The sequence below is a fragment of the Acomys minous genome (genome assembly GCF_964271855.1).
Source record: "Acomys minous genome assembly, chromosome: 5".
Classification (NCBI taxonomy): Eukaryota; Metazoa; Chordata; class Mammalia; order Rodentia; family Muridae; genus Acomys; species Acomys minous.
In genome coordinates, this window is record NC_140494.1 from 83296225 (window position 1) to 83322952 (window position 26728).

At 51.1% G+C, this 26728-nt stretch overlaps 2 protein-coding genes across 4 annotated transcripts in view; one reads left to right on the top strand and one right to left on the bottom strand.

The window, feature by feature from the left end:
- Nucleotides 1-399: 399 nt before the first annotated feature.
- On the top strand, nt 400-12916 carry PIN1 (peptidylprolyl cis/trans isomerase, NIMA-interacting 1). Its single transcript, XM_084783251.1, has 4 exons — nt 400-559; nt 3504-3722; nt 11253-11363; nt 12398-12916. The coding sequence occupies exons 1-4, from the start codon at nt 502-504 to the stop codon at nt 12505-12507; spliced, it is 498 nt and encodes a 165-aa protein (XP_084639377.1). The 5' UTR covers nt 400-501; the 3' UTR covers nt 12508-12916.
- A 3767-nt stretch (nt 12917-16683) lies between these two features.
- OLFM2 (olfactomedin 2) overlaps nt 16684-26728 on the bottom strand; it is an 84224-nt gene continuing 74179 nt past the window's right edge. For all 3 annotated transcript variants that reach the window (XM_084783220.1, XM_084783221.1, XM_084783219.1), the window contains exons 2-6: nt 23602-23751; nt 22449-22595; nt 21944-22163; nt 21505-21611; nt 16684-17778 (exon numbers count right to left, since the gene is read on the bottom strand). In XM_084783220.1, coding sequence (XP_084639346.1) covers nt 17101-17778; nt 21505-21611; nt 21944-22163; nt 22449-22595; nt 23602-23751 — 1302 coding nt within the window. In that variant the 3' untranslated portion in view covers nt 16684-17100. The remainder of the gene's footprint in view (nt 17779-21504; nt 21612-21943; nt 22164-22448; nt 22596-23601; nt 23752-26728) is intronic.

Consider the following 26728-nt stretch of genomic DNA (forward strand, 5'->3'; position numbering starts at 1 on the left):
AGAGAGAGAACTCAAAAGCCAAATTTAGGCTCTGGGCACTTAGCCTCTCGTCACCAAGGCAACTGCATTGCTATGGCAACGACAAAGTACAGCAAAAGTACCAAGTACCTTCGTCCCAGCTAGCCGCTTCCGCGTGGAGGCTGGCCAACATCCGAGAACGGCTCAAGAAGGCTGGATTGGCTGTAGCAGGAGCCAATCAAATAAGCGCTATTCTGTGGGCTTAGCGCACCAAGAAGGTTAGACCCTTTGACGCTTAAAGAGAGGCGCAACCCCGGTTGGAGCGTCCAATATACGTCACTTCCGAACAAGCCAATCAGCAGCGGTGGTGGGAAGGCTTTAATGGTGGGGGGCGGTCCGGAGAGCCCCGTGAGTCCAATAAAAAGCCAGAGCGCTAGCGGCGCCGCGTGACCGTCCAATTGGCGTCTCTAGTGGGCGAGCCTATCTACAGTGGCGCGGGGTCAGAGCCGCGGAGGCGGAGCAGACGCTGCGGCAGGAGGGAAGATGGCGGACGAGGAGAAGCTGCCTCCCGGCTGGGAGAAACGAATGAGTCGCAGCTCAGGTACTTCTCAGGAGTCAGCCAGGGGCCCGGGCGGAGCTTGCGCAAGTTGGGCTCGAGCTCACAGGGACAAGCCGGGCGCATCACCACGCTGCCTCAGGCGCGGAGGTCTGGACTCCTCCGCGGCGTAACGGGCCGGGAGAGCCAGAAACTGAAGTAGGAGGTGGGGCAGGCACGGGCGCCTCCGCCCTTGTTCGCCCCTGGGCCTGGGCTCCCCGAGATGAGGAGGCTGCACTTCGGGGCTCCCTTGGGAGGGAGAGATCCCAACCCAGTGCAGAGGGCGTGGGCCGCCCTCATCTAGGTTCTAGGGCAGCATCAGCGACACGTGCCGGGTCACCCCCATCGCGGAATCCTGCGACAGTGATGGCTCATAACCAGGCCAGTTCATCTCTGGGCCAAGCATGGTGCTAAGCGCTTTGAAAGAATTCAAGTATCTTCACAAGTCCCTTCGCTCTCGCGCTTTTCTCTCCCCCCCCCTCTCACCCTCACCCCCTCTCCTCTTCTCTCCCTCCCCCTTTCCCCCTTTTTCTTTGGTCCATGCTCTCCCACTCTTCCTCCACTTCCTCTCTGCTATTAACATCTTTCAAGGGAAGAATTGCTCTCATTTTTCAAGTGGGGGAAACTGAGGCCAGTACAGGAGAAGAACTCATCTAAAGATGCAGTTCAGGCACCGGGAGTGCCCTGGAATGCTAAGTTCTGGTCCTTAGAGTCCCCTTCCCAGTGTCAGTGGTAACGCCCAGATTAGCATACGGGCATCTTGGGTACAGCAAGGTTGATGCAGCCTACTGAATTCATTCATAATTCTTAGTTATTAAGCATCCTGGTGCTGGACACTCTCCAAATTAACCTGGCTAAGTTTTATGTCCTTATTCGCCCCCAGCCCTTTTTTTGTTTTGGGTTGTTTCCCCCGCCCCCCTAGGCAGGATTCCCTGTGTAGCCTCGACTGTCTTGGTAGACAGACTGGCCTTGAACTCAGCAATCCACCTGCCTCTGCATCCCTGAGTGCTGGGATTAAAGGTATGCACCACCACGCCTGGCCACTTTTAAAGCAGAGATGGAGGTGGGAAGGTGCTAGACAGAACTGGTTGCTCATTCATTTTTTTTTTTTTTTGTTTGTAGACCAGGCTGGCCTCGAACTCAACAGTAATCCATCTTCCTCTGCATCCCGAGTCCTGGGATGAAAGGCGTGCACCACCACACCCGGTGCTCATTAGTTCTTGATCCTCCTGCCTCAACCCCCCTCCCCCCCCTGTGCTGAGATTACAGGCATGCATCACTTTGCTCAACTTGTTTATTGAGACAGTCTTTATTAATAATAGTAGTAGTGTATGTTTAGTGCATATGATGTGGAGATCAGACAGCAACTTACAGGAGTTGTTTCCTTCAAGCATGGGTAGATAGATCTTCAGGCTTGGTTTTAAGCACTTTTACTTACTAGGTCATTTTATTTTTTCCTTTTTAAGATTTGTCTTTTACGGCCGTGTGTGGTGGTGCATGCCTTTAATCCCTTAAATCCCAGTACTCAGGAGGCAGAGGCAGGACAGCCAGGGCTATTGCACAGAAAAACCATGTCTTGAAAAACCAAAAAAGAAAAATAGAAAGAAAGAAAAAGAAGTTGGTCTTTGTGCACTCAGGGAGGCAGAGGCAGGCAGATTGCTGTGAGTCCGAGGCCAGCCTAGTCTACAAAGCAAGTCCAAAACAGCCAAGGCTACACAGAGAGACCCTGTTTCAAGAAAAAAGAAAAAAAAATTTTTTTTTGGTCTTTGTGTGTTTGACAGCTCAGGTTAGTCTTGAACTTGCTGCTTATCCTAGGATGACCATCACCTCTGAGTGCTGGGATTGTAATCACAGAGTAACTGAGATAAAGTCTTGCTGTGTAGCCCAGGCTGGCCTCCAACTCAAGGTTCCAGCCTCTCAGGCACTGCAGTCACGTGATACCATGCCTAGCTCTCATGCCCTTGTTCTCTTGCCCAGGTTTGCAGGCGAAGTAGCTGAGGTTGGGGAGGTGACCCGGTGGAGGTTTTAGTTGGATTTATCCCTAGAGTCCTTGCTCCCCTGCAGGCTGCTCCATTCCTGGCCTGGAGTTGTGACCTTTAGTGTAAAGAAGCTTCTAGCTGCGTGTGGTGCCACATAGCTGTGGTTCCAGCACTTAGGCAGAAGCAGAAAGGTCTATCACAGCTGTCCTGGGTGTGTTACATAGATATTTTTGGAGGGGGTTGTTGTTGTTCTTATTTGAGACAAGGTTTCTCTGTGTAGTTTGGCTGTCCTAGAATCTCTTTGCAGACCAGGCTGGCCTTGAACTCACAGCGATCCGCCTGCCTCTGCCTCCTGAGTGCTGGGATTAAAGGCGTGCGCCACCACACCCAGCCATAGACTTTTTTTTTTTAGTGTATGCACATTATGCTCACATGTGTATCACCATGTGTCTGCGGTGCCTACAGAGAAGCCTGAAGAGGGCGGTAGGTGCCCTTGGACTAGAATTACAGTTATGAGCCTCCATATGAGTGCTGGAAACTGAACCCCACTCCCCTAGAAGAGCAGCCCCATGCTGTTTGTGTATGTATTTCTGAAATTGGCTCCCATATAGCCAAGGCTGCTCTCAAACTCTATAGCTCGTGGACATCTGGTCCTACTTATTTTATAGGGTGGCATATGCCTAGGTGTACATGTGGAGGTCAGAGGACATCTTGGGGTGGGTAGGTTCTATCCTTTCTGGGGGCTTAGACTCTGGCAAGTTCCTTTACCTGCCAAGCCATCTGGAAGCCCTGGACGCTGTTTTATCTGATTTACTAGTGTCTGTCTGGCTCCACCTAGAGCCTTAGTACAGTCCTGTCTGGGACAGGTCCTGATGGGGACAGCATCCTCCCAAGCCAGTCCTCATCATGGTTCTTGGGGTGGACTCCTCCTCAACCCAGCCCCAGCTGAGCTAAGTGCTATTCTCCGGCAGGCCGCGTGTACTACTTCAATCACATCACTAATGCCAGCCAGTGGGAGCGTCCCAGCGGCGGCAGCAGTGTTGGAGGCAGTACCAAGAATGGCCAGGGGGAGCCAGCCAGGGTGCGCTGCTCACACCTGCTGGTGAAGCATAGCCAGTCTCGGAGACCCTCATCCTGGCGGCAGGAAAAGATCACCAGGAGCAAAGAGGAGGCGCTGGAGCTGATCAATGGTGAGTGGGGGAGGGGCAAGCAGGGGCCTGTTGGTGGCCCCTCTCTAGTAGGCAGAGGGCTGTGTCCGTTTCTTTATTTCTTTTCTTTTTTTTTTTAAATTAATTATTTATACAGCATTCTGCCTGCATGTACACCTGCAGGCTAAAAGAGGGCATCAGATCACATTATAGATGGTTCTGAGCCACCATGTGGTTACTGGGAATTAAACTCAGGACCTTTGGAAGAGCAGGCAGCTCTTAACCTCTGAGCCATCTTCTAGCCCCTCGGTTTCTTTCTTTTCTTTCTTTTGTTTTGTATTTCCAGACGGGGCTTCTCTGTGTAGCCTTGGCTGTCCTGGACTCACTTTGTAGACCAGGCTGGCCTCGAACTCACAGTGATCCACCTGTCTCAGCCTCCTCACCACTATGTCCTACTTATCTCAGTTTCTCTTCCCCTTCCTGTGACAAAATCCCCTGATAAGAGCCAGCAAGAGCATTTATCAGGAAAACACTAACCCTGAGGACCTGAGCTGCATTCCAGGGATACATGTGGTAGAAGGAGAGAGCCCACTCCTAGGAGTTGTTCTGTCACCTCCCTGCCCTAGTAAACAAGTCAAGTTCTTTTTTTTTTTTTTTCAATGATAAGCAGCTTAAGGGAGAAAAGTTTGTTGGGGGTCATATCATAGTGCTATGAGGGACAGAGAACAAGGTGCCGGTGCAAGTGCTCAGCTTGTCCTTATTTTTTAGATTGGGATCCCCTACCCAGGGCTGGTCCTGTCAACAAGTAAAATGGGTCATCTCACATCAGTTACCACGATCAGGGTAATTCCCACAGGGTTCCCAGCCGCCCGTCTTCAGGTTATTCGAGAGTCTTTGAAGTTGACAATAAGTACTACCCATCGAGGGGCCTTGTCGAAGCCCCACCAGCCCCTCCACCCAGTCAGTTGTAGAGAAGTACTGTACTGTTCTGAGGATGTAGCCCAGGTGGTACCATACTCGTCCTACTTACTGGGAGCCCTGGCTTCCGTCTCAGTACCCTGTGAACCCGGCATGATCATGCAACTCTGTAATATCAGCGTAGAGGTAGAGACAGAAGGATCTCCTAGCTGGGGCTAGGAAGATGCCTCAGTGGGCAGAGGCACTTGCTCACTAAAGCTAAGGACCCACACAGTGAAGGAGAGAACCAACTCCTGACCTCAGTGAAAACACTGGCGCATGGGCACAAGTAAATGCTCTTTTTTAAAGTCCTAGGTCCAACATACTGAGTTCCAGGCCACTTGAAGACCTTACCTGAAAAAGAAAAAGAAGGGCCTGTATTGGGATGAAATCGGTCATGCAGGCCCCTCATTCTTCTCTGCTTTCTTCTGCTTTCTCTTCTCTGTTTTCTGCTTCTCACTTGAAGTGGCCTGGTCTAGAAAAACAGCCTACCCTGGTTAGATAGCAGCAGCGGCTGGTGAGCTCTGTGATCTGGGACACTCAGAGCCTCACTCAAGACTCAGTTTTCTCTTCTGTAACGTGGACGTTAATACATACCTACCCGCAGGGCTGTTGTGGTGGTGCAGCTACGGTGGAGGCAGCCTGAGTGATGCTGTCATCAGGGAGGGGCCTGGGGATCCGTAGGTGAGTCTGGAAATAGAACAGGGACTGGCAGGCACAGAGCAGGCTCTGTAGAGTGATGAGTCCGGTGTTTGTTTGTTTGTTTTCCCCAGACAGGTTTCTCTGTAACCACAGCTGTCCTGTAATTCAGTCTGTAGACCAGGCTGGCCTCGAACTCAGAGATCCGCCTGCCTCTGTTTCCCTGAGTGCTGAGTTTAAAGAAAGCACCACCATGCCCAGCTGATGTTGATTGTAGATTTTTTTGGTTTTTTGTTTTGTTTTGTTTTTTTCTGTTTTGTTGTTGTTGCTTTTCCAAGTCAGAGTTTCTCACGATAGCCTTGGCTATCCTGGACTTACTTTGTTGACCAGGCTGGGCTCAAACTCAAAGAGATCCGCCTGACTCTGACTCCCCAGTACTAGGATTAAAGACATGCATTCTACCTACCTATTTTTGATAAATATGCACATGGGTGTTCTGCCTGCGTGTATGTATGTGTACCATGTGTGTCCCTGGTGTTAGAGGAGGCTAGAAGAAGGCGTTGGATTCCCTAAAGTTGGAGTTAGGATTGTATGTTACTTTGGGTGCTGGGAACTAAATTTGTAAAAACAGCCAGTGCTCTTAACCTCTAATCCATCTTTTCAGCTGCGCCTGTGTGGACTCTCACTGTGTTAGTCCTGGGGATTGAACTCAGATCATCAGGCTTGGCAGTAAATGCAGTCACCTGCTAAGCCATCTTGCTAACCCTTTGTGTAATTCATTTGTTAAGGGGTGTGTGTGTATGTCTGTGTGTGTTTGTGTGCGTGCACCCTGGCGTGTATGTTATCACCCCATGGAGGCAAAAAAAGGGCATCAAATCCCCTGGAACTAGAGTAACAGGCAGTTGTGAGCTGCCATACCTATGCTGTGAACCAAACCTGGATCGATCCTCAGCTCTTAAATGCTGACCCATCTCTCCAATCTCTTGTTTGGTTTTATTTAGATACTGGCTCACTGGCTAGTTGGAGGGGACGTCACCTCAATCAGGTGACAGTGTTCGGAGCAGTATGTGCCCCAGCTGGTAGCCTTGGCCTGAGGGTGCCAACAGACCGCCTGCTTTGGAAGCAGTGCCTCTGCATCCCTGCTCAGCATCTTCCAGCACTGACTGCTCTGCAGCTGCTGGGCAGCAGCCAGAGGAAACCTGAGGCCCGGCTGGTGTCACTGCCATGTTCTTGTCTGAGGCAGCCGAGCTGTAGGCAGACCCTAGCTCCTTGGTCGCTCTGTCTCTACTCATCCAGGCTTCAAGGGTCAGCCATCTCTGGCTGAGTGATGACTGTCTAGCCTGGTAGCCTATGGCTGGGTCCCTGGGCCCCTCCTGATGGGTCTTAGGCCTTCTAGGGTGATATGCCTCTTCCCCAACCAGACCCTACAGGCCATCGGTGATCTGGGAGAGCCATTGAGTCTGTAGAATAGGCAGGGGGATTATTTAAGCATTTTTTAGGGTGAGGAACCACCCTTTTGGTTCATTCTGTCCCTTAATCTGCCATACCACAATGCCACAAGCTTGGTAGCTTAGGTGACAGAAGTTTCTTTTTTCACAGTTGTAGAAAAATGTGTGCCTCATGCTTTTCCTCTAGGATCTCCCTGACCAGCCACCACCAGACCTGTACCTTTCTCACCTTCCCCATCAGGTTCCTCGTGAGACTGCTTTTCTGGACTTGCAGAGAGCTGCTTCTGTTGTGTCCTTTGATGATCTTGGCTATCTTTTGGGTTGGTTGGTTGGGGTTGGGGTGGGGGGCAGACAGTTGTTTGTTTTTTATTTGTTTGAGATAGGGTCTCAACATTATAGCTGAGGCCGACTTGAGCCTCACTCTTCAGCCTGACTGGCTCCAGATTGATAGTGCTACTGTGTTTCAGCTTCCTGAGTACTGAGAGGAGAGGCGCTGCTATCCAGCAGCACTGTAACTTATGTCTAGTGAGCACTCCCAGCCTGTTCCTGCTTGTGTATGTTTGGTTATTTTTAGTGCCTCATGCAAGTGGCCTCATCGACTTTGGTCTCTCTGTGCCTGATCGGTTCACTTAGCATCATGGCTCTCTCTCTCACCTCTATCACTGTAAATCATCCCTAATGAGAGGTTCGCTAACTGATGGAATGAGCTAATTCAAGACAAGTTAAAGTAAATAAGTGCAGGTTTATTGGGAGGGTTCACTGGTCCCAAAGAATGGGGCCAGAGAAGTCATCATGCACGGAGAGATAGAAAAGTGCATCGCAGAGAGGGCAGGAGGGACAGAAGGAGAGAGAGGAGAGAGAGGGGAATCAAAGTGTCTGGTAAATGGGGCAGGTTGGGTTTTTTTTGGTTTGGGTTGGTTGGTTAGATTTTTAAGACAGGGTTTTTCTTTGTAGCTCTGGCTGTCCTAGAACTTGCTCTGTAGACCAGGCTGGCCTTGAACTCAGAGATCCACCTGCCTCTGCCTCCCAGTGCTGAGATTAAATGCGTGTTGTGCCACTTGGCTATCATTATTCTCACTACCTCCCTTTAAAGATAGAGCTTATGCAGCCCAGGCTGGCCTTAAACTCCCTGTGTAGCCAAGGGTGACCTTGAACTTCCAACTTGTCCACCTCTGGCTGCTAAGTACTGGGATTACAGGTTGGCACCATTATCCCTGGTTTATAACTTGAACGTGGGGCATGGTACAGGAAGGAGAGCACTCTACCACCTGAGCCTTATCCTGCCTGTGGCTCTTCTTTAATCCCAGTACTGGGAGGCAGAGGCAGGTGAAATCTCCTGTGAGTTCAAGGCCAGCCTGGTCTACAACGTGTGTCCAGGACAGCCAGAGCTGTTACATATAGAACCTCTGTTGGTTTCATGTGTTCTACCATGGGCATCCTGAGGATGCAGCTCAAATAGTCAGGGATGCACACACACCTTTACTCCCTGAACCATCTCCCTGCCTTCCAACTGCCCTAAGTCATAGGCCAGTCACTTTGTGCTGCTCCCAGAATCAGAATCATTCTCCCCACCAAGGCCATTGCATACTCATAAAGCTGGGAAACCACAGAGCAAGGTCAGAACTCAGCAGCTGCAGTCTCTAGTTGGGCCTGCCAGTCTCCTGAACCTCAGGGTCTGCTGAACCCACACGGCCAGGAGGTGGACATTCGCCTGTTGGGTTTGTTGTCTAGGGGGCTCCTGAACCCCCGTTTTTCTTAGTCACTGTTCTGTTGCTATGAAGAGAGACACCATGGTCAAGCTGCTCTCGTAAAAGAAGCATTTATTTGGGGCTTGCTTGCCATTGCAGAGGCTGGTCCTTTGTCCTCATAGCAGAGCAAGGCAGCACAAGTGGCACTGGAGAAGTAGCCGAGAGCTTTACATCCTGATCTTCTGGGCCACACCTACTAACCCTTTTCAAACAGTTCCACTCCTTGGTGACTACGCATTCAAATGTGAGCCTGTGAGCAGTCTGGGAGCCTTGGACAGGCCGCTCCAAGAGGCAGAGTTCTCCCCAGAGCCCTGGCTGGGGTGCTGTTGGCTAAGCAGGCAGGCACCCTCAGAGGAGTTGTTTCCTCCTCACCTCCCAGTGAGGCTGGACTCTGTCCTGGAGGATACCTAGAAAGTCTGGCTCAGCTCTGAGTACAGAGGCCTAGATGACAAAAGGCAATGAGGTGAGTGGCTCTGTCTGAAGAGCAGTGGTGGGTCCCCATCTCCTTCCTCATGGCTAGTTTCTGCTTCGTTTATTTATGAATTCCTCGACCACGAGGAACTCCTCTCTTGTGCACAGGTCTACATGCAGGGGTGGGGAGCAGTGGTAAACAAGGGCACCTGGCTACACCTCTTTTTTGGGGACATGATCTGTGTAACTCAGACTGCTTAAGTGTCCTGAGTGCTAGGATTATAGGCATGTACCACCCAACCCGGAGTTTTCATTATTAAACAGCTATAGCTTGATAATGTGAAATAAGCCTCTGGCTATGCCATCTACAGATCCCTGTGGCCATGGCTGCATCTAAGTGTCACTGCCTCAGGGATAGGGGTGGACAGGATTCTTGGATGGATCCTTTGATCCTTACAGAACACAGGGAATCCAGTTTGTAAAGGTAGGGATGGGAACACAGCCAGACATGCAGGGAGAGGAAAGACAGGAAGTTGGCTAGGTCAGAGTTACTGATGTGATTTATTCTCTACAAGGGGACTCTTAACACCAGAGGTGGTTTCCAGACAGAAGTCACCAGGCTGTACAGGTCAAACCACATGGCCCTGTGTGACTCTGACAGACTCTAGGCAGTGCTTGGTGGTGTCAGTTCTGATCAAGGCAGTGGGGATCAGAGGGGAGTTTAGGGAGCTGGGGAGCCCCTGATAGACAGGCATGTCCTGGCAATATAAAACTAAACACCAAGGTAACTAACTGCCATGCTATGTGTTCAGATAGGGGTGACTCTTGAACTGTCATTAGTACTGCTTGCTTTATATGTCGGGCTTTGGGACCCTACAGGAGCCTGAGGCCCAGAGCCCTTAGGAAGTGGCTGGCTTCCTGAGCAGCCTCAAGGCACTGGTTATAGCAGCTAGTGATGTCACTTGTCATACAGACACCAGTTGGAACCTTCAGTGATGCTCACCCTGGGTAGCTTACAGGTATTCAGAAGCCTCTCGAAGGTCAGGCAGGAAGGATAGGTGGAAGGAAGTCCGGCTGTAGCTGTGTCAGGCCACCCTCACATCTGCAGAGGTAACTGGAGCCTAATGGACCAATGTATGCAAAGACCAATACTCGAGAAGCTGAGGCAGGAAGGTTGAGGGTTTAAGGATAGCCTGGGCTATATAGGATGCTGTGTCTCAGAAATAAAAGGACAGGGTCCCCTGGGAGCGGCTGCCAGGGTGGCTGCCCTGGAAGTCTGTGTGTGCAACGGCTGCAAGTTAATCAGGACTTGGGGACGAGATGGGCTATCCTGGATCTGTCACAGGTTTTCTTGCCCACCTCATGCGCTGCCCAGAGTCAGGTGCCTGACTCCACCTAGCACACATTTGCCTGTGTGCATAACACAGTTTCACATGCATTGACATGCATGTGCACTGTGCTCCTGAAATGTAAGTTATACAGACATGGTACTGTGGTCACACTCCCCCCTGGGCCTGCGTCCTTTAAATTTTTGTTGTTTATTTAATTTTGTTTTGGTGGAGGTTTAGTGGCTTGGCAAGTGTGTCTGGAGATCAGAAGGCAACTTGCAGGAGCTGGTTCTTTCCTTCCACTGTTGTAGGTCCTGGGGGTGGAATTCAAGACAGTCAGGCTTGGTGACTAGTGACTTGTTATTTTGAGACTTTGCTTTAGTTACCACCTTCCCAGTAGCCCTGCTTCCTTGCCCTGCAGGAGAGTCACAGCCCAGTGGAGCCACCTCAGTGTCTCCTGGGTTCTGCCAATACACTGTGGCACCTGTTGTGTAGCTTGTCTGTGAGACCATTGTGTGAGTGCTCACACATGGCCCTCGGGGACTTTTCAGCATGTCCTAGTGAGTGCTGTGCCTCCCGTGTTGCACAGGTGGGGACTCCTGATGCCCACACTGAAGATGTTACCAGCTCCTGTGCAGAGCTGGGCTGCATGCTAGCCACCTGCCAGCCTCCAGAGCCTTGAGACTGCCCCAGGAATAGGGGTGGGCAGTCATCTCCTGTGAGGTTCCAACTCTTTGTGTGTCCAGGGCTAGAAAAGAGGTCACTGTGTGTTGGGGAGGGGGTGCTTACATTTTTGCTAGCCTGGCTATTTGGGTCATAACCAGGGCCACAGGTGCATGGGGATGGTTGACAGGTTCGCACCGTGGGGCATGCATGTGGGAGGACTATCTTCATGGGTGCACTTAAGGGTGTGGCTGCTGGGGCATGAAGGGGTGGGAGGTGGTGTGGGTGTGTGGCAGCATGACCTGTAGGAGTGGCCTGTTCTTGCACCCCATCTAGCTCTGGTCTCTAATATGGGCCTCTCCCCTTGTGTCCCTGCAGGCTACATCCAGAAGATTAAATCTGGAGAGGAAGACTTTGAATCTCTGGCCTCGCAGTTCAGTGATTGCAGCTCTGCCAAAGCCAGGGGAGACCTGGGTGCCTTCAGCAGAGGTGGGCAGGACGACACCACACCCAGCCCCTTCCCTGTAGTGTTAGGAGTGGTAGGGCCCAAAAAGGGAGGGAAGCCCTGCTCTGGAAGGATGGCTGTCCTGCACAGGCCCTCCTGGTCCACCAGGTGGCAGCATAGCCCTCCTCAGGCTTCCTGGCCTGTGGGCTTTTGTTTGTTTGTACTGCAGAAGAGATGTAAAACCTCCCTGGTGTGTTTCCGCCTGCCCGGGATCATTGTTCCCCCTCACAGGTCCATCAAGGTGACTCTGTTCTGTCATTGACATTTTCTGGTAGAGCTATAGGATGGGATCCCTAAGAACTCCTGGGCCTGGCCCCCAGAATCCTATTCTCCCCCTTTGGCAGAATTTTCAGCATGTCCTGGTGAGTGCTGTGCCTCCTGTGTTGCACAGGTGGGGACTCCTGATGCCCACACTGAACATGTCACCAGCTCCTGTGCAGGGCTGGGCTGCACGCTAGCCTCCTGCCTACTCCAGAGCCTTTAGGCTGCCTGAGGAATAGGGCTGGGCAGTCATCTGCTGTGAGGTGAAAATGGACAGGGGAGGCGAGGTCAGGTCCAGAGAGGCAACCTAGAGCTCAGACCTGTCTGCCAGGGACAGAGGAAATCAGATCCTCCCTCCTCCCTTATCTCCTTCCTCCTTTCTCCTCTCCTTTATCTCCTCGGCATGGGCTGGAAGTGTGAGGTGTGGGCACCTGCCTAGGAGAGGGAGCTAGCAAGCCTCTGCTGTCAGCCCAGGCTGCCTACCTGCAGGACAGATGATGTTCAGCTGGGAGCTGGGAGAGTTCATCATGCGGTGTGTCTAAATGCATAGCCCAGCTCTGCCTGCCATCCTTCATGCTGTCCTTGGGCTTCCCAGAGCCTCCTTAATGGGCCTTTGGCCCTCAGCTGGGCCACAGCTCAGCACTGCACAGTGACAGGGCCATAAACCCTGTGATGAATATGCTTGAGACTGGTGTAGGCAGGAGCCCCATCTGCTGTGCAGCCCGCACCTGACCCCACCGCCTCTGCTGTTTCACAGGTCAGATGCAGAAGCCGTTTGAAGATGCATCGTTTGCTCTGCGGACAGGGGAGATGAGTGGGCCAGTGTTCACAGATTCCGGCATCCATATCATCCTGCGCACAGAATGAGAGCAGGCACCTGGCCAGCCTGCCAAGCAGCCCATGGATGCCCCTCCCTGCTCCTGTCACACAGTATTTATTGTTCCTAAGTGACTGGGAGGAGGCCTCTGAGATGGGGACTCTGAGCTTCCTGCTCCCTGTTCGCCCCCAGTTGGGGCTGTCCTAGCCAAGCGCCTTCTGGAGGAATTGACTTCAGAAGGGCAGTGGGGGTGGGGAGGCCCCCAGGCACCGGGGATCAGAGGTGACCTGATCCCCCAGGTCCCAGAGGCAGGCAGGAGGGCCTTGTTTCTTGTTAGTTATATGCTCCGTTCCTCTGTTCAGTTGCAAAAAGCAGACGCTCCACGCCTGGTGATGCAGCAACTCAGCCTCAGGGTGCAATGCAGCACCCCATGCACCTTCCATTAAATCTGGAACCACTGGTTGGTGGTCCTGTATCTCATTACCTCCCTGGTGAGGTGTGGGGCCCTCGTCTCAGGGGAGGGAATTTTCACCTACCATGCCCCAAGAGCAGGTGTCCAAACTGCTACCCAGCCCTCAGAAGCCTTTTCTAGGGCCTGGGGATGGTGGCAGGAATTCTTTCCACTAGCTAGACTCCCAGGGCAGCAAGGTACCTGTGAGCCCCCAACAGTCCAGACCCAGTATACCAAGATCCCTGGGGACTCAAGGATACACAGGCCATCCCATCCCACTTCCAGCTGTTAGGTCTGGAGAGGTCCTGGGGGGAACCTGGCTCAACATCTGCTTTGGCACCCTATCCCACCCCCGGCACACCTACAGACTGCTTATTGGTGAGAACATACCACATCCAGCATCTGCCACCCACTTCTGACTAGTTTTTCCTGGGTTCAGCCACCAGACCTAACACCTCCCAGATGCTGTTTCCATGGCAACAGAACAACTGGGGGGGGGGCTTTACCAGCTCCCAGAAGAACAGAGATCCTGGTAGAGGGGGCTGGAGGATATTGATTTGAGTGGTGGGAGTTCAGGAGAAGGAGGGTGCTCTCCCACCTTGGCTAGGGGGCCCATGTCTCCTACAACTGCCCCTGAGGGTTCAGAATTCAATCACGGTTTCTGTGTATACCCACAGGTGATGGGGGGGGGGGTAGCTGCAACCAGCAAGGCTTGGGGACCAGACCAGTACTAAGCCTGGACCCCAAGGGAGCCCTCCCTCCCCACTGGCCTGAGTCTCATGAACAGTCACCTGAGCCTGCTCCCATCTGGCTGCTTTCTAGAGCAATCGCTCTTTGCCAGCTGCCTGCTGGAGCATTTGTCATTAGGAAGGTTTAATGAGTTTCTTCCCAGCTCAGGCGGGCACAGGCCGAGCTGAGTTGGCTGTACCTCCGGCAAAATGTTCTCCAGTGGGCCAGTGGGTACTCAGGCAAGCAGACGCAGCTTTGCTGGCTGCAACTGTTGGGTGGGCTTGGGAGGCAGTGGCCATCTTCTAAGTATGATGGGGCCTTTTGGGGGAAGGACAGGAACCCTATCCTGGCTTGCGGCACCAAGAACTCTGGAAGAATCTCCCCCAGGGCTGCTGCCGCACCTGAACCGCTGCCTGCAAGCAGATATTACCATAGTTGTAATTTGTGCATCCCTGTGTGGCCGGGTGATGTGGTGTCTGTGTAGTGTAAGATCTTGACCCTCTGTCTATGGTTTGTCCTTCTGGGCCCCAGCCAGCCCCTTCTCCTGTCTGTACAGTGGTGAAAATCAGACTGAACATCCACTGCTAGATAAATGAGCCCCAGGAGCCTACTCATTGTCCCCAACATGTATTATTAACTACCTGTGGTTTACCTCACCTGTTCCAAGTTCCCACCCAGGCCTGCTACTGGGAACTGGCTATAAATCCTGGGCCTTTAGGATGGCAGCAGTGTAATAGTGTGTACACACACACACACACACACACACACACACACACACACACACACACACACGGGAACTTTTGCAGACTCTACTGCTCATTCTTAATGGATTCTTAGACCAGACACAGGGGACTCTGCGTTATTGCTGCAGTAGGGAATGGCAGCTTCCTGATTATAGCCAAATGTTCATCCATGATTTAGGGCAAGTTGGTTAATTCAGTACCACTTAGCTGAAGACAGACATAAGTGAATCTGGCAGTGATGCATGGGTGAGGAGGGTAGAACCAATTGCTCATCCTTCGTAGTGTGTGTGTGTGTATCTGTCTATGCAAGTGTGCATGTCTATACATTGTACAGATGTGTAACAGTGACACAGTGAGTAGTTGTGCTGCCAAATGTTCTAGGCCAAGTAAACACTCAGTACCCATATGTGACATGTTCACATCAGTCCTGTCCTTGTGGAAACATGTCTAGGCCCTGCTGTATTCTGGGCAGAGGTTAGAACTCCACAGCCCTACAGTGGTGGCTCATTCTCTGTATCAGAGACCATGATCTCCTTGAGCACAGGTCATGGGCAGAGCTCCTTTTCCTTACTTGTGATTTTGAGACAATGTCTAGCTCGGATGGCATCAGCCTCCCGAGAAGTGGTGCGACCAGTAGGTGTCTCCATGTTGAGCCTTCGCTCTTTGCAGTGGCATAAAGTCCTCGAGCTAACCCAGGACTCCCTGCCCCGCCCCCCAGTGTCATGCTTGTTCACTTAGGTGGGAATTAATTGCTCTTCGTGAGGATGTCTTTAGAAATTGGTTTTAAATGAGTGCATTAGGCAGCCCCATTCATTATTCATGGGTTTCCTTCCCAATATGGCATCCTAGTCTGAGTTCCCGGAGATGATTTAATCACAGGGGCCATTAATTAGAGATGGGGACAGCAGCCTCCTGGTGGCTCAGCAGGGTGGGGCCGGGGCCAGTGGAGATCTTCACACACTGTTCCTGCTCTGTGTTCAGTGGCCTGACATGGGGGATGGGGAGCAGCATGTATTGCTCAGTCACTACCCCATTCCACATGAAAGCCCTGCACATCACTCGCTGCTCCACCATGACCCTCATCTTGTGACACCTTGGCCCCAGCCTCAGCCCTCCTAATGTTGAGACCCTTTAATATAGTTCCTCATGTTGTGGTGACCCCAGCCATAAAACTGTCTTCTTTGATACTTCATGACTAATTTTGTTACTGTTAGGGTGGCCAGTGGTTTTGAAGAAAGGTTTTCAATAGGGGTTGTGGCCCACAGGTTGAGAGCCAGTGTGCTGTCCTTCTCCCCACACCTAGCTGACATGAAGCCCTCATCGTGCTGCGGCTCATTTGGCTTGTGCTTGCCCAGCATGAATGGACCTTGGGGCCCACCCTGAGCATCGTTACATACCAGACATGGTAGTGCGGTAAGGGCAGGAGGACAGAAAGCTCAAGGTCATCTTTGGCTACAGGGCAAGTCTCTCCCACTGACTGCCTAACCCTGTCACGCCACCCTCCACCTCTGTTTCTGTTTGTTTTAGCATAGTGAATAGATTTATTAAGGGATAATGAAAAATAACTGCCGGGGGGGGGGGGCTGGATAAATGGCTCAGGGGTTAAGAGCACTGTCTACACTTCCAGACAGAGGTCCTGAGTTCAATTCCTAGCCACCACATGGTGGCTCACAACTATAATATGATCTAATGTCCTCTTCTGACATGCAGGCAGAGCTCTCATATATACATAAACTAAATAAATCTTTAAAAAAAATAACTGCCAGATCAGATTACCTAAGGACAAATACCTGATGCCTCCATTTCAGGGTAGCCACCTCCCTGTTCCCACTACACTGGGCACATCCCTGTCCCAGTCTCTTATGGAGTGCAGTGGGTTTGCCCAAAACCTGGCTCGGTCACCTTTTTAAGTTAGTTGAGTCCTGCTAATAACTAGCATGGCTGGTGTAAAAATTATTTCTGCAGTTATAAAGCAAAGAAGAAATTGGGTGCCCTAACCTTTCTCAAAAGCAGCCAAATTGTTAAAAAGCCATTAGAACATCACCAGACAGCTCAGTGATGTGCCAGTGTGATCAATGAGTGAGCCAGCAACGGAGACTATTCACTTAAGGCCAGTTTTCGTCGCCATAATAGAATTCTCTGTTGTTCTGATCCAATCGTTTTTAAATGAATTGCTTTTGACTGAAACACCTTTGGCTTGGGTAGGCTCCTTCAGGGGCTGGCTAACCCAGGAAAGGGCTGTTACAGGGCTTCACCTCAAATCATCTTACACAAACCACCACTGGGTAAAAACAACCCAGACATCAAATGTCAAAGGTCCCGTTTATTCTGGCAACCAGGAAAGAAAATATGTAAATAATAATTTTTTTAAAAAAAATCCATGCACTCAGATCCAGGGGTAGGGTGGGAGTGAGGGCTAAGGAACGTGGGAAACTGGGAGAGGAGGAAAGGGGCGGGGGACTTCATAGAGGGAGAGGAGAGAGATGCGATCAATAAGGAAGAGAAGCATCCGTAAAAAGGCAGAAAGACTCAGAAGTGGAGTATCAAAAGCAGAGATCAATAAAATGGAGGAAAAAAAATGCATGGATAGAGATCCAGAGAACAGAAACCTGGGCTGGGTGTTGGGGGGAGAAGGAATCTTGGGAGGGCATGACCAAGAGAAGGCTGAGGGGGTCACAGGCAGTGTGGGAAGGCTCCCCCCACAGCCCTTGCAGGGGCATTTAGGGGTCCCCGGCAGTGCTGATGACATGGAAGAGGGTGACGTTGTACAGCACCTGGTGCCCGTTGTTCCAGGTATACAGGGCCCGCTCCCTGGGGTTGTAATCCAGCATAGAGATGTGTGAATACTGGTTGTGGAAGGGCACATCCGTGTACTCGTAGCTGGACGTGTTGGTGAAGTAAGCAAAGTAGACTTTGGCTCCCGCCAAGTGAGAGTTGGTCACATAGAGGACACCGCAGATCATGAAGGCCTCGCCGGCACTGCGCTTAGGGTATCCGGTGTCCCAGGACCTCACGACCTCCAGGGTGTGAGGGTCCAGCCGGCTGACCACGATGTTGCCCGCGTTCTGGTTGGTGGTGTACACAGCCCACAGCCCGCTCTCATCTACCATGAAGTCCATGTCCGAGAAGCCGCCCCAGGAGTATGGGAAGGTGTTGTTGTAACCAGCTCCTGGGAGGCTCCTCTGCACCAGCACCGAGCGCGACCGGAAGTGGTACTTGACTACCACATTGCTCTGGTACTTGTTGTAGAACAGAGAGCCATTGTACACCACATGGCCTGTACCTGCCCATGGCTGTGGCAGCAGGTGCTGGATGAAGTTCTGACCTTTGATGAAGTCTCCCAAAGTACGGAACTCCAGCACTCGGCGACCTTTGTAATAACCATCCATGTACCAGACCTATAAGAGCAGCAGCCAGTCACTGGAGGGACTGTAACCTGTGACCCTCGGGACTGGCCAACCAGGCAAAATCAACCCTCGTCATCAGGAGTCGGCCATCAGCATGTCACAGTCCTTCCTATGATTTGTGACTGGTTATGGTTTAGCGATTGTGAGCATTAATGGCCCTAAGGAGGTGGTTTAAGGGGTAAAGTGCTTGCCACTCAAGCGGGACCTGAGGTACCCACAAAACAGCTGGGCACAGTGGTGCACAGCTATAACCCCAGCGCGTGGGGACTCAGAGACAGATCTTTGGAGTTCATTGATCAGCCAGTATGGCCATATCGATGAGCTGCAAGTTCTGTGACAGACCCTGTCTAGGGCGGGGTTTGGAGTTGGGGAGTGGGGCAGGAAGAGGCACTTGCTTTGCAAGCATAAACATTAAGTTTGAGCCCAAAACCCGTCTGAAGAGCTGGGCATGGCTACATGTGCCTGAAATGCCAGTGCTTTTGAGAGCCGAGACAGGAGGGTCACTGGGGCTTGCTGGTTGCTAGCCTAGCTCCAGGTTTAGTGAGAGCCTTTGTCTAGGGACCGAGGCCAGGAGTGATAAAGCAGGGAACCTGGCCTCCTCCTCTGGCCTCCATGAGTACACACGCCTGCATACAAAGGTGCACATCACATACATACTGAAAGGAAAAGAAAAGAGACAAGGTGGAGCAATAAAGAAAAATATATGTTGACCTCTGGCCTTCACATGCACCAGCGCACACCTGCCTGTGCACATGCCTTCATGAACACACACAACAAAAAGTCCCTAACTTAGTGGTGATGATTTGAAGAACCAGGGGACATTTTGCCTCCAGGAGACTCACTAGGGTCACAGATTCACTGGACACTGGGTAGAGATTGTTCACTGACCAGCTATTGGGTAATAAGGGGTGACTTTGAGTTCACTGTGTTGTGTTTGTTTGAGATAAAGTCTTAACTATGTAGCCCAGGCTGGCCTGGAACTCATTATGTAGACCAGGCTGGCCTTGAGCTCACAGAGATCCACCTACCTCTGCCTCCCAAGTGCTGGGATTAAAGGGGTTTACCATCTTGCTTGGCCCAAATTAATTGTCAGTGGCTAACTCCTGTAAGCACAAGGTTGCCAGGTGTGTCGTTGGCTCAGCAGCAGCAGCAGCAGCAGCAGCAGCACCATGCTAACATGCACTTGTGAATGCCGTCATTACTGAGCTACGACTTAAGAACTTCAATGAAGCACCATGCCGAGGATAAGGAAATTAGAAGAGTGATACCAAGGCACCTGGCTAAGAGTGGACAGGATTAGTTAAGTTCAAATCCAATTCCAAACTAACCAGTTGGTTGGAGCATCCTCAGTAGAGGTCAGTGATTGCAGTGGAGTGGTGTTGACTTACTACTTTGCTCTGCGACACTTGGTCACCCGTTGTGGTTAGCTTAAGATTTACCTATTATGCCAGATGTGGTGGTGGCGCACGCCTTTAATCCCAGCACTCGGGAGGCAGAGGCAGGCAGATCGCTATGAGTTCAAAGCCAGCCTGGTCTACAAAGCGAGTCCAGGACAGCCAAGGCAACACAGAGAGACTCTGTCTCAATAAATAAATAAATAAATAAATAAATAAATAAAAAGATTTACCTATTCCGTGTTTTATGTCTGGGTGCTCTATCTGCTTATGCACCAGGTCATCCGTCAGATCCCATTACAGATGGTTCCAAGCCACCATGTCATTGCTGGAAAGTGAACTCGGGACCTCTGGAAGAGCAGCCAGTGCTCCTAACCGCTGAGCCATCTCTCCAGCCCAAGATAGTTAGCTTTAACGTCAGCTCGAAACAATGGAGAATTAACTAGGAAGTGAGTACCAGTGAGAGATTATCTACATGGAGTCGGCCTGTGTGCCTTTCTATAGGGGATTGTCTTGGTTGCTCATTAATGTGGGAAGACGCAGCCCATTGTGCACAGCACTGTTCCCTAGACAAGGAGTCCTGAAGGGTAGGAGAATGGAGAAATTGGGCTGAGCACAAGCAAGCCAGAGCGCATGTGTGCATTTCTCTCTCATCTGACTGTGGCTGTGACTGACTAGCTGTTTGAAATTCCAGCCTTGAGTTCCCTACAATAATGGACTTTATGTTAAACTAAGCCCCTTTCTTCCTCAAGTTGCGTTTGTCATAGTACTTTATCAACCACAGAAATGAAGCAGACAAAGGCCAGAGAAGGACATTGGTCCTGGTGCATCACACTCCACCTTCGGATTTTGAGATATTTCGTTGAGATAGGGTCTCTAACTTAAGTGGAGCAGGCATCCAGTAAGCCCCAGTGGTCCTCCTGTCTCTGCTCTGCACAGCACAGGTGTACACGGGGCGCTAGGGATTTGAACTCAGGTCCTCACGTTTGTGGAGCATGCGCTCTTGCCCCTTATGCTACCTCCCTCCCTGGCCCCAATGCATCTTAATTTGGGGAAGTGCTCTATGGTGTCTGTACCATGACAAGAGTGCCTAACCATGCAGTTCTCAGAGTGTGTCCCCTGATGCTAAAGGACACATAAGTGCACTTTGTAACCATATTCTCTAGTCAGTAGATGCAGACTGACAAGGTTAGAAAAACCTTAGTCACATGGTCACTAGATTGCTCAAGGGGTAAATGTGCCTGCTTCCAAGCCTCCTCTTAGTTCAATCCCCAAGACCCACATGGTAGAAGGAAAGAATTGACCCAAGCCAGTTGTCCTCTGACCTACACACACATGCTGTGTGGTACACATGTAACACACATGTCTCACACACACACACACACAAAAATAAATAATACAAAAATAAATATTTTTTTTTAAGTGATGGGCCAGACATGGTGGCACACACCCTTGATCCCAGCAGTCAAGAAGCAGAGACAGGCAGATCTCTGAGTTCGAGGCCAACCTGGTCTACATAGTAAAACTCTTGCCTCAGAAGAAAAAGGAATGGTGCACGCCTTTAATCCCAGCACTCGGGAGGCAGAGGCAGGTGGATCGCTGTGAGTTCAAGGCCAGCCTGGTCTACAAAGTGAGTCCAGGACAGCCAAGGCTACACAGAGAAACCCTGTCTCAAAAAACCAAAAGAAGAAGAAGAAGAAGAAGAAGAAGAGGAGGAGGAGGAGGAGGAGGAGGAGGAGGAGGAGGAAGAAGAAGAAGAAGAAGAAGAAGAAGAAGAAGAAGAAGAAGAAGAAGAAGAAGAAGAAGAAGAAGAAGAAGAAGAAGAAAAAGGAAAAACAAAACAAAACAAAGTCAGCAGTTAAGGGTAGGTATTGCTCTTGCAGAGGACCTGAGTTAAATTCCCAGCACGTCTATCAGGTGGCCCACAAACACCTGTAACTCCAGCTCCAGGGACACTCAGTGCCCTTTTCTGGCCTTCAAGAGCAGTCCACTCGGGTTGGAGACATGGCTCAGTGGTTAAGAGCACTGAGTGCTCTTCCAGAGGTCCTGAGTTCTGGTCCCAGCAACCATATGGTGGCTCACAACCATCTATAATGAGATCTGATGCCCTCTTCTGGCCTGCGAGTGTATAGCAGGCAGAGCACTGTGTATATAATAATAAATACATACATACATCTTTAAAAAAAAAAAAAAGAGCAGTGCACTCAAGTACATTCCCCCCGTCCCCCAAATAGACCCACAACTAAAACAGAGTTGCAGTGTAAGTTCTCAGGGCACCGACAGGCAGTCACTGCCTCTGGCCTCTGGGGTCAGGATCACTCACCCGGCTGTCTGCACTAGGAGCCATTGTGTCAGTCATCCACGAGCCGAACCGGGACCCCATGGCCCGAATGGTGATGGGGTTACTGACTCCTGTCAGCTTCCCACAGCCTGGGAGATGGGAACAGTGGGAGTGAGGATAGAATGCGGCAAGAGCTCAGGGGAGGAGGCAGGCACTGGTTGCTTGGGAGAAGTTCTGGGGGGTCAAGGGTCAGGGAGGAAACCTGGGTGTGATATCAGGATGCCAACATGAATATAAAGGGTTGGAAGTCAAGAGCCAAAGCCACTTCCAGCTTTGAGGCCTGGTGTGGCCTTGGGTTGGGGGGGACCAAAGAGGGAGGCTTTAGCAGCTAGATGCCAAATCACGCCTAGCTTTGGAGCGTACGGGTAGCATTAGGGCTGAGTGTGGAGATCAGGGCCCAAGCTTCAGGGTTAAGACCTACCTAGCTTCTGGGCGCAGGCATGGAGTCGGGCCTCCAGGGCCATCACGCGCTGCTGCAGGTCCTCGTACCCGTAGGCACCCATTTCCTCCTGGATGGAAGCCAGGTTGCCAGAGAGGTTCCTCACCTCCTCCCGCAAACGCACAATGGTCCGAGTGTCTGCCTTGTATTGCTCCAGCACTGAGCCCAGGGGCAGCAGCTCTGTCATCCTGTCCTTCAGTTCCTGCTCACCAGGAGAGAATGGACACTGATCCGACCCCCTGACCCTTGACCTTTGACCCTTGACCCATACCTTCACCCTATCATCTTGGATGCAATGCCTGTTCCTTGCCAAAGGATGCCTTCCAGACCCCAGAGCCCAGCCAATTCCTCATTTCTTCCTAGACATGACCCCACCCTTGGAACTCAGGTCCTCTTGCTTTCACAGCGATAACTCTTACCTTAGCACTTCCCCCCAAACCCCTCCAACCATTCTCTTGACCTTTGAGCTGAGCTCAGAGGAACCCACCTGGAAGCTCTTGGCTGAGACTGACCCATCTGCTGCCCTGAGCCGCGCGTCCAGGCTCCGCATGAGGGTCTCCATGCTTCGAACATACTGGAGATCCCGATAGGTCCTTAGCTCAAGGACCTCCATGGACTGAGACACATTCTGGACCTAGAAGGAGAATCATTCAGGAGACAAGCTCCCTCTCCCAGCCACTCACAGAAACAGAGGCAGGCAGGGCCAGCACAGATGCCTGCCAAGCCTGCACTCCCCTGATCTCGGTAGTAACCTTCCCGTAGCAGGTTCCATCCAGTCCCATCCCCTCACGCCTGTCACCTCCTCCCTCTCTCCTGGCTTCCACTCTCCTGACCTTGCAGTAAGTTCTTCACGTAGCCAGGCAGAGGGCGTCCTTCAAAATGAAGACCAGAACCATAATCCTGGCCAGGAGGGTCAGAAGTTCAAAGCTTTGGCTACATACCATAGTGAGTTTGAGGACAGTCTGGGCTACATGATACTATCTCAAGAAAGAAAATAAGCTGGGTCGGGCATGATGGCGCACGCCTTTAGTCCCAGCACTTGGAAGGCAGAGGCTGGCAGATCGCTGTGAGTTCAAGGCCAGCCTGGTCTACAAAGTGAGTCCAGGACAGCCAAGGCTACACAGAGAAACCCTGTCTCAAAAAACAAAAACAAACAAACAAAAAAATAAGCTGGACGTGGTGGTGCACACCTTTAGTCCCAGCACTAGGGAAGCAGAGGCAGGCAGATCTCTGTGAGTCCGAGGTTCACATAGCAAGTTCCAGGCCAGGCCAAGCTTCACAATGAAACTCTGTCTCAAAACAAAGCGACAGCAAGAAGAAGAAGAAAGGTAAATTCAAAACATTTAATAAAGCTGAGTGTGGTGGCGCAGACCTTTAACCCCAACACTGAGGAAGCAGAGGCAGGTGGATCTCTGAATTCAAGGCCAAAAAGCAAACAAACAAAAATATTTAATAAAAATGTAAATAAAAAAAGAAAAGCAAATAAATTTTACAAATCTACCTAGGTGGGATCTCAGTCATCAGCCACTTTAGAACAATCTGCCTGGCTGGATTTTCTGTGTTTTAACGTACAAGGAGACAGGTGTGGCAGAACCAGGAGGGCATCCTCAGCCTTCTCCCGAGGCCTGTCCGGTCCCTACCTTCTCCATGAGCTGCCGAAGCTCTCTGCTCCGCCCATCTCGGGCACAGGTGCTCTGGGCAGGGATCACAGCAGTGCAGATGCATTTGCCGTCAGGTGCCTGTGCTGAGGTATAGAGCTGCCAGCCCTCTTCCGGGCTCTGGAAGAGAGTCTGCAGAGGAAAGGGTGTAGTCAGAGCATAGGAACCCAAAGAGGGGGCTTGCTGGGAAGGACAGAAGCCCTTAGCTGGGGACATGGCCCTACACACATGAGGACCTCAGTTTAGATCCTTAGTGCCCGTGAGAAAAGCTGGGGACAGAGACTGGCTGATCCCTGGAAACTCTCTGAGCTGACTGGACAACTGAACAACTCTGCAGGCCAATGAGAGGCTCTGTCTCAAACAGAAGGTGGGAGGGGTCTAAGGAACATCACCAGCTGAGGTTTTCCTCCGACCTCTGCACACATACAAAGAGATGGCTCAAGGGGTAAAGCATTTGTCATGCAACTGTGAGGACTTAGTTTTGTTCCCCCACAACCCACATAAACCAGACATGAGAGATTGTGTCTGTAATCCGAGCACTACTAGATCAAGGTGGGTGGTACCGACCGGAGAATCCGTGGATGCTTTTGGACCTTCTAGCCTGGCTTACCCAGGAACGAACAAGACACTATCCCAAACATGGTGGATAGTAGCCAGGAGGTGGTAGCGGACGCCTTTAATCTCAACACTCGGGAGGCAGAGGCAGGCGGATCTCTGTGAGTTCGAGGCCAGCCTGGTCTACAAAGCGAGTCTAGGACAGCCAAGGCTGCACAGAGAAACCTTGACTTGAAAAACCAAAAATAAATAAATAAATAAAATAAAATAAAAATCTCAGCCGGGCATGGTGGCACACGCCTTTAATCCCAGCACTTGGGAGGCAGAGGTAGGCGGAGTTCAAGGCCAGCCTGGTCTACAAAGGGAGTCCAGGACAGCCAAGGATACATAGAAAGACCCTGTCTCAAAAAAAAAAAAAAATCTCAGTGTACGAAGGGACCTAAGAATAGCCGCTGAAAAGGCAGTGACTTTGAGCTGGGTATGTCATACTGCATGCCTGACCTGAGGCAGGAAGGTCATAAGTTGAAGGCCCTGCTAGGACTACGTCAAGAGACCTTGCTTCGGTGTGGTGCCTGGTGCACTCCTGTAGTCGCAGCTATGTAGGAGGTTGGTGCTGGAAGATTGTTTAAGTGCAGGAGTTTGGGGCTGGAGTGTGCGGTACCCGTAAGGTACCCACACTAAATTCAGATCAATGCAGTGATCACCCAGTAGTGTTAAGGAAACCCTGTTTCAGAAGAAAAACTGTAGAGTGGAGAGACACAGATCTTGTTTGTTTGTTTTTTCTTTTCTTTTTTTTTTAAAGATTTATTTATTATGTAAACAGTATGCATCAGATCACATTATAGATGGTTGTGAGCCACCATGTGGTTGCTCACACATGTGGGAATTGAATTCATGACCTCTGGAAGAGCAGACAGTGCTCTTCACTGCTGAGACATCTCTCCAGCCCATTTGTTTGTTTTTTCAAGACAAGGTTTCTCTGTGTAGCACTGGCTGTCCTGGAACTCACTCTGGAGACCAGGCTAGCCTCCAACTCAGATATCTGCCTACCCCTGCTTCCCAAGTGCTATGCTACCCCTGACCATGCTGGAAACCTCTTAAAGAGCAAGCATCAGGGTCAAAGGAGATGGCTCAGTGGGTAAATGTGCTTGCTGCATGAGCTTGAAGACCCAAGTTGGGATCCCCAGCACCCACATGAAAAGTTGGTGGTGGCGTTCTGGGGGTGTGGTTACAGGGGCAGGGTTACAGGAGGATCTCTGTATTGTCTAGTTCTGGGGGGTTACAGGAGGATCTCTGTATTGTCTAGTTCTGGGGGGTTACAGGAAGATCTCTGTATTGTCTAGTTCTGGGGGGCGTGGTTACAGGAGGATCTCTGTACTGTCTAGTTCTGGGGGGTTACAGGAGGATCTCTGTATTGTCTAGTTCTGGGGGGCGTGGTTACAGGAGGATCTCTGTACTGTCTAGCCAGCCTAGCCTCCTTGATGAGCTCCAGGCTAGTGAGAGACCTGGCCAAGAGGTACATGAATGTTGTCCTCCTGACGTGCATGTGCCCACAGATGCCTGTTGCGTATGCTCGTACATATTCACACACATTTTAAAAAGGGAAGAAAACACATATAAAGATATAAATAAGTGAAGATCAGGCAGGGTGTGGTGGCGCACGCCTTTAATCCCAGCACTCAGGAGGCAGAGGCGGACAGATCTCTGTGAGTTCAGTGCCAGCCTGGTCTACAAAGCAAGTCTAGGTCAGCCAAGGTTACACAGAGAAACCCTGTCTTGAAAAACAAACAAACAACAACAACAAAAGAACGAAAGGAAGGAAGGAAGGAAGGAAGGAAGGAAGAAAGGAAGGAAGGAAGGAAGGAAGGGACGAGGGCTGCACCAAGTGTATGGAAAGGTGCTCCAGGCAGGAGGAACAGCATGGGCAAAGGCCTGAGGCAGGGTCATGTACCTGGGTGACCAGAGCAGAGTGAACAAGATGCTAAGCAAAGGAAGGTAAGAGAGGGGAGATGACAGTGTGACAGTGAAGAAGCTGGCGAGCAGCAGCCAGGACTTTGGTTTCCTGTCTGAGTGAGGTGGGAGCCACGGAAGGTTCTAATCGGAAGAGAGCTACACACTGACTTAAGTACTCACAGTCCAGTCCAGCTCAGACTGGCTGCTCAGGTTCAGGCAAACGACAGTGAGTAGTGGCCACAGGTTGGAAAACGGAGAGCTGTGGTCCTATTTAGCTTGTTTTTTTTGTTTGTTTTGTTTTGGTTTGGTTTTTGGTTTTTGGTTTTTTAAGACAGGGTTTCTCTGTGTAGCTTTGGCTGTCCTGGACTTGCTTTGTAGACCAGGCTGGCCTCGAACTCACAGTGATCCACCTGCCTCTGCCTCCTGAGTGCTAGGATTAAAGGCGTGTGCCACCACACCTGGCTGCTTGTTTTTGTTTTGAGACAGGAGCTCATTCATGTAGCCCATGTTAGCCTTGCACTCCCTATCGTAGCCAAGAGTGATGGCTGATCCTCCTGTCTCCACCTCCTGAGCTGACAGTCATGTCCTGCTAGGCTCAGTT